A 7,926-nucleotide genomic window follows, 5' to 3' on the forward strand; every position below is an offset into this window, starting at 1 on the left:
ATTCTCATAAAAGCACATTGCTGCTCTACCTGTGTTGCTCTTGCTAAGAACATGGATCCGAACTGGATGTGCATTGAATTCCAAACTGGAGTGTATTAAATGTTTTCAGTCCCTCTGACATGAAGATCATTAACGGTAACAACCCCTACATCACTCCATCCCTTAATCTCACAGTCTAGACATGTCTGAAGGAAGTATAGATTATTCATATTATTACTTGTGATGCTGGAATATCACTTCCTACTTCCCTCTGTTGATATATGATGTACCCTGATTTTATATTTTTCAGATTGTTTTGAATGCCAAAAGTCTATTGTTCTGAACAGATGGACATTTTTACATACATAGATGTCATTCGATAAAAACTGAGCAGGTGACACATAGTCAGTGAAACAGCAGTCCCCACTGTGAGCGTACTGCTTACAGCTTGTTGCCATACATTACTAAAGATACACCATTACAATGTGGAATGTTCACAAGTGATCAGCTCACATCTAACAGTAACCAGGGGCCTCAGAAAATCAATGAAAACTAATTGAAATGATTTCATGAAGGAAGAAAGGCAAAGAAAGGTTTACAAACATAACACTTATGGCTAATGTTTCAGTGTGGTTACTGTGATAATGTGATGTGGTTTAGGGCGGGTCTCTTAAGGTCTCTTATATGAAGGCCGGTTCTGCTGCAGTAAGGAGCAAGCCAGTGGGTCACCAGCTTCCTCTTACTGTCAGTCAGTCAGTGCAGTCAGTCAGTCTGGCAGAGTCCTGCTCAGTATGACTCGTCTTGAGCTGTTGTGTGTACTTCTGCTGCTTAATGTCACTGCAGGTAAGATAACCCTCATGAACTCTAAACTCTCAGCAGCAGATCTTGCTCTGTATATTAACCCAGATAAACAATATATAACAGATTATACCGTTTTATTTGTGTTTTACTCATACTAACTAGACTACATTTGGTAGGGTACATCTGCTGCATCAGAATGGTGATTAGTTTTATTTCAGAATATTATCGTTTATGAGTTGGTGCTGCCACTTGTAAGAGGTATAGGTTTTTATAAGCCAATTTTACTTAAGTGTGACACCAACTTTGAGGCAAACTTGGAGTCAGTTAGTCAGTGGAGTCAGTTAGTCAGTCTGGTAGAGGCTTAGTTAGTCAGTCTGGTACAGTGCTGATAGACATGACCCGAGATTGGCTGTTGAGTGTCATTCTGTCACTGCAGGTAAGATAATGCTCATGAACTCTAAACTCTCAAGCAGCAGATCTTTCTCTGTATGTTAATGCAGATGTATAAAACTATATAAAGGCAAATATGCTATATCATTGTTCAAATTGTTTTTTTTTTCAGAATATTATTGTATATGAATAGTTGCTGCCAGTTGTAACATGTATAGGTTTGTATAAGCCAATTTTATAATAAACTGTGATATCAACTCTGAGGTAAACTGAGAGATGTGGCTGTTTCTGCTCTGTGATCTTGAAGTGGATTTGCTCAGACTCCTGGCAGAATGGCAGAAGTGCTTACCTGTCCTCTACTGCAGCCAGGGCGAGATTAAACAGGGCAGGGTACATCTTGGCCCCTTCATGGTGAAATGAGCTTCCTATTGTGGTTAGAACAGCGAAGTCACTAGTCATTTTCCGTTGTAGACTGTAGAACCACCTCTATGTGGTAGCTCTCTGTTTGGGATGATGCAGTTATTGTATAATGGAGACATTAATAATGCATATTTTGAGAAATATAATTAATGGGGTATCTGTCAAAGAATGTCTGTTAAAAGACAAAATGTAAAAATGTACTGTGAATATGAATGATATATCTTGCCATGCACTCATGTGTTGGACTAAGTACTCCTGTTCTCAGTGCTGTGTATGGTGCTGACCCATGTTCAAATATGGCTAGGTGTGTCTATGTTTAAGCAGCACTTAATGCTATTTTATTAGATGCATTTTGGGAGTTGCTGTGGATAAGAGCATCTGCTAAATGATTAAATGTAAATGGAAAAATGTGGGTTGCCAGACATCTGGGGCATTCTGAAATGTTACAGGGAATTCTGCAGTGATCTGGAATGCTTTTGGTGTGTTTAGGGTGTTTTGGAATGTTCAGCATAGTTCTGGAATGATCTCTAAACTGATTCTCTGTTCTTCAGTGTCCAGTCGGCCACAGTCATACAGCTCCATCGTAGGTGGCCATGATGCTAAAGAAGGAGTTTGGTTCTGGATAGCGGCACTGGTGCTGAAGCAGTCTCCACATGAAATATACTGCAGCGGCTCTATCCTGAATGAGAGATGGGTGCTCACTGCTGCCCACTGTCTGGCTCGGCAAAAGTAAATATTACGTTTACTTTTTGTCATTTAGCAAGTGCTATCATCAAGAGCAGCTTACTAAATGAGAGTACATTTATATATACATTTTTGACTTCCAGCTGACAAGGATTGAATGAATGAATGAATCCCAAAATTACAAAGTTGTGCACACAGCACATCGTACACAAAGGCATAAACACACACTCTGCCAAAGGTTCTGAAAGTGGTACTCAATAGTATTATTATATGTTACGTATCACAGCATATCATGAGACAATACCTTCAGTATATTTAAAAAAGTTGCACTTTATATTTATATACATGTTATACATCAATTTATCTCCACAATTGTTTACATAAAAGACTACAATAAATGTAAGAAAGCATTTGGTGGAGTCATCAGAACAATAAAATTCACATTTATAGCAGTAATATTGCTGTACATGGTGATGTGATAACACTAAATAATTGGTCAATGTTTTTTTGCAGTCCACAGGATGACTTCACTGTTCGGTTGGGTGCATATAGATTGAGTAAAGAATCCCCTCACGAGACCTCATACAGCATCATCCAGGCGGTACCCCATCCTAAATACAAGTGCATCACTGAAGGAGATGACATTGCTGTGCTACAGCTCGACAGAGACATTACGTTCTCCAAGTTTGTAGGACCTGTGCCAGGTCTGGCTGAGGCCGGGGAGATCTTCAACAGCCAAAGCATCTGCTACTCTGCTGGCTGGGGTCAGACTGCCTACAGGGGTGAGTTCAAACGCGGGTGAGGTTCCCTTTCGGCAAGGCAAACAGAGACTTGTGTGCACTGAGACAAATGCAATAGTGATAAAATCCCAAAACTAGCTCATTGGCACCAAAGCAACAACTAAAAAGAGTACAGAAAATCTGAAAATTTATGATAAAAGAACATAGGGATACGCAAAGCTTTTTGCTTTAGAATGCTGTGAAATGGTGAGATAAATGCATGTCTTGATTGATGCTGGTGTACATGTTTCTGGACTATGCTTGAATATCAACAAATGTGAACTGTTTGCTGTGAACGACTGTGAGATTCCTTTCATTAGCGGTATCCCTGTCAGAGATCAAGTGATGTATCTAGGCATTATTATCATTAAATATGAAAGAGCTAGATGTTCTTTGAACTTCAGTCCTACTACTGAAAAGACTAAAAAAAACTCCATCAATTGTTGCGAAGAGCCATTAAAACAGAGTTTTACTTACTAAAGCAAAGGGCATCTCCAGACTCACAGAGAGTATGCAGCATTTTCAGTTCATATTGAACAAAAGATTGATGAGGCCATAGACCAGATGCTTTTTCAATTTAAATTGGCTAAACATTTCTTGAAAACTCCATTTCTATATGAAACTTTGTTCCTCGTTACATTTTTTCTCTCTTTGGTGGCTAGATGTTTCTTTTGCTGTGTGATTGCAATGTTGCTAGGATTCCAGCAAAACATCTCACTTTTCATAAACAGGTCTTTTCAGCTTGGTCATTACTTTATAAGCATAACTGTCCGTAAAAGTATGTGATTTGGAATAACAGAAACAAGTTGCCATTCCTCAAAAACTGGAATGTAAAAGGCACTCCTTTTGTGAGTCAGCTGATCAATCCTGATGTTTTTTTACTCAATTACCAGGAACTGTAATGCCTTTCCATCTTCCCCGTGACTGTAATGGGACCTATTCCTGCTGGATCTGTTGTGTCACTCAGAGCATCACCAGTTCATCCTGTAGCATCATTGATGTTCCTTACAATACTGTAGGAAAAATCTGTTTTCCCTTTACTCCAAAACATAATAAGAGACCCACATGCTATTTATTTCACAGTAATATTGATACAACTCCTTCAGTTATGCTATGCCTTATTGGAATGACTTTGTTAATGAAATTTGGTAGGGACAAAGTGCGGACATTACTCCATACATTTTCCACTAATGACATGAAACACGTATCATTTCAAATGATAAGTTTTATTCTACTGACCATTATTTTAAAAAAAATCAAAAAAAGCTATCAATGTTAACCGCTTATTCTGTGAAGCTTAAACAGAAGCAGTTCTCCATTTGTTTTGGTATTGCCAATACACACATGAATTATAGCAAGATATTTGTAACTTAATTATTGACAAAGCATTTAATGATTTTTGTCTTCACTTGGTAGTATGTACTGTTCAGATTACATAATTACAGTAAGAATGATGAGAAACCATTTTGCTTAATAAATTTGATAATATCATTAGCCAAATTCCATATACTCAAATCCAATTATTCTAATAGTACACCTCTTTTAATATTTTTTGTCAATTCTGACTTCCAACAATAAAGAAACTGAAAAATGTAATATTTGTCATATGTAAAAATATATCTTGATATATATCTATGACCACATCTATTAAAGTTAGTTTTGTATACATACCATCACATATTGTGTACTCTTCCGGTCAGACTATGCACAGCCTCTGCCACCAGTGTCCTTGTGTTTCAGCCAATTTCTGTTGCTACACAGATGCCTTCATAAAATTCCTCCATTCTTAATTTTAAATGAACAATTTCATATAAAGAATACATCATTTTGTTCAAATAATGTAGCCCTTATTGTTGGTTTGTTTTAGCTTTATTACAGATCTAAGGTCATGTCTATAAATGAATAATGTGGGGAAAAAAAACATTTTGAAAATCTGGTGTTTAACATTTTATTTGAAATATGTTCAACAGTTAAGTAATTAAACTGAGCATCTTGTGACCACATTCTGCAATGACTTTATGAGAAAAACTCAGCCACCAGAATTTGGGCAAGGTGGTATGGTTTTCCTGGGCAATTTACATTTATTCACAGCACACAGATTTACCCACTTCAACCCACTTTAAGAGGCAAGCAGATGCTTCAGTTAAGCTTGAAACCTGAAAACTGAAAAATACGCAAGTGAGGTGTGCAAAAAAAAAAAAAAAAAAATTCTCGGCACTCCTAAGTCTGAATCAGCCCCTTAACCATATACCTTGTATGCCCTAGACTGACCTGTAGTACAATTCTTTCTCTCTCTAGTGCCACTGAGAGAGCCCAGGACCTTACAGCAGGTGCAGCTCTCCATTGTTACAAGAGATACCTGTAGTCAACGCCACAATGGGGTCCACATCAGACCCGAGATGATCTGTGCAGGAACACATGAAACCGGTGTCTGCAAAGTAAATTTATACACCACACACTCTCTCTCTCTCACTCGCGCGCGCACACACACACACACACACACACACACACACACACACACAAACATGTATTATTTTTTGTCTTGTCATCATGACAAAATGATTGTACTGTATATACAGTATATACAGTATACAGTGTTTTGCTTACCGATTCTCACAATACATTGAAATTTAGTTAATTTTAAAATACTGAAACTCAAAATTAATTATTTTAAGGTGACATTGGTTTTACATTTTACTAAATTTTTTTTAATGAAAAATAAAAATTTGAAATATGATGTTTACACAGGCTCCAGGATTTAATGTCACCTTAAAATGACTAATTGTCAGTTTCAGAGCTTTAAAATAAACTATCACACAGGACTAAATTTCAATGTATCATCTTAAATTCAGTAAAATGTGAGAACTGGTCAAGGGTCTGACCTATGTCTATATATGTATATCCATTCAATAAATGCAGTAACAAATTCTAACAAAAAACAAATGCCTAAAAATCAATCTGTTCAAATTGTTTTTGTTTCTTGAAGAGAGGCTCTGATAAAGGTAACACTACACCTTGTTTCCTTAGCTTTTAATGGGGTAAGCCTCATCTTGCGTGGGAGTTGCATTAATTTGCTAACATAACTTATATATCCTGAATCAATCACAAAATCAATCATTTTGTTTTGCTTCTTCTTCATCCTTCTAGTGCATATCAGTTTCTGTCTTACTTAACTTGCTGTGTGTGTGTGTGTGTGTAGGGAGATTCAGGGGGCCCGCTCATGTGCTACGTCAGCACCTCGTTGGTTCAGGTCGGGGTGGTCAGCAGTGGAGAAAACTGTAAAGGGCCAGATGTCTTCACTCGTGTCTCCAGCTACAGGGACTTCATTCAAAAGTACACCAACCGCACCTCTGTAGAGCTGCACTAAGACCTGAAGCCAGCTCTGCAAACATGCTGAAGCTCTTCTCTCCCTCGCTGTCCTCTTCATCTTCCCAAAGCTCCTTTCCTCCTCTCTTCATCCCTCTCTCCATTTCTCAATCTCAGTTTCCCATTATCCGTCTGAGGCAGAGTGAGTTGTGCTGTAGTAGCTAGAATCATAAGCAGGTGGTTACAGGTTTGAGGCTTGGGTGGTGGGAAACTCGTCTCACATTTTTCAGCATGGAATCAACCAGAAATGTTCCAGGAAATATCCAGCTGTGTAAATGATCTGAGCAAACCTATAGCACCCTGGAAAACAGGAACTTCCAAGTTAGTGAATCAGCAACCATCTGGGCTTTTAAATCTCTTGTAAACCTCCATGCTGCCTGCCTATTGCTTTTCAATGTGTGTCCACATTTAAAGTATCAATAAAAATAATAAAATATTAAGCATTAAACCCTTCCTGCTCTTTTTTTTCAAAGAAAGATCAGAAGTAAATGGCTAAAGCATGAGCGTTATCAAAATTCCATTCATTTTGTTTGTAATATATTGCCAATGTGATGTCACACACAAACTCAACCCACACACACGCACTCAGATGTACACACACAAACACAGACTCAAACCACATACATGCAGACACAAAACACACATACACAAAAGCCTTTTGACAGTAACGAGCTCACATTGCTAACAGTGCAGTCACAGGTGAGAGTGGGACAGCGGGCCTCTCATTAGGTTTAATGAATTTGAAAAATGAAAATGAAAAAAAGACTGGGATTTTGGCAAAATATGGACAGTTTTTCCATAGTAGTTGGACTCAGCTGTGTAAAAAGCGTCTACCAGCCACCACATGCTACTGACGTGAAAGGGTATAAGGCATGCGCAGTAAGGTGGAAAAGGAGTCGGTCTGAAACTGTACGAGAAAGTAACCACATGTTCACCAAAAGGTATTACACCTAAAACACCAGGAGAGGGCGGCAAATACACATAAATATAATGTGGCAAGCTCTTAGGTTCCCTTTCCAGAGAATCGATGTTCTTGGAGAGTGGCTGTCATTGCGGTCTTTCTTATTTCTTTGGTCGCCGCCACGTCAGTGTGACGTTTTGAACTCCTAAAACAGTATCGTCCATAGCCTGATATTGGAAAACGCCAGGTTTTTTACTGCAAAGGTAAAAGTAATGACAATGTCCGAGGATATCTGTTAGATGTGGAAAGCAGTAAAATATTAATTCGTTTTGAAAACAAGATATGTGATATGCAAGATAACAGATGTTGTACGTATGGTCATAACAGTATAATATGATGATGGTGTCAGTGTTTGTTATGAGCTACGCCTGACAAGATACCAGATGTGTCAGCACGCTAGTCTCTGATTGGCCGAGAGTACGCGTATGCATATTACTATTGTAAAGCAGTAAAAAATATTCAGAAGGAGTAAACACTAAAATGAACGTCACTCTTAACCCAGACATACATATATTTCTTTTTCTCCACTGCACTGGAGATAGCCAT

The 7,926-nt window shown here is 38.2% G+C and overlaps 1 protein-coding gene across 1 annotated transcript; it reads left to right on the forward strand.

The window, feature by feature from the left end:
- Positions 1-760: 760 nt before the first annotated feature.
- LOC118773964 (tryptase-2-like) lies at positions 761-6,794 on the forward strand. The gene is made up of 5 exons (XM_036523018.1): positions 761-822; positions 2,142-2,319; positions 2,788-3,056; positions 5,352-5,491; positions 6,253-6,794. Exons 1-5 carry the CDS (start codon positions 771-773, stop codon positions 6,418-6,420), a joined length of 807 nt encoding a protein of 268 aa, XP_036378911.1. The 5' UTR covers positions 761-770; the 3' UTR covers positions 6,421-6,794.
- Positions 6,795-7,926: the final 1,132 nt, after the last annotated feature.

The sequence above is a fragment of the Megalops cyprinoides genome, chromosome 3, assembly GCF_013368585.1.
Source record: "Megalops cyprinoides isolate fMegCyp1 chromosome 3, fMegCyp1.pri, whole genome shotgun sequence".
Lineage (NCBI taxonomy): Eukaryota > Metazoa > Chordata > Actinopteri > Elopiformes > Megalopidae > Megalops > Megalops cyprinoides.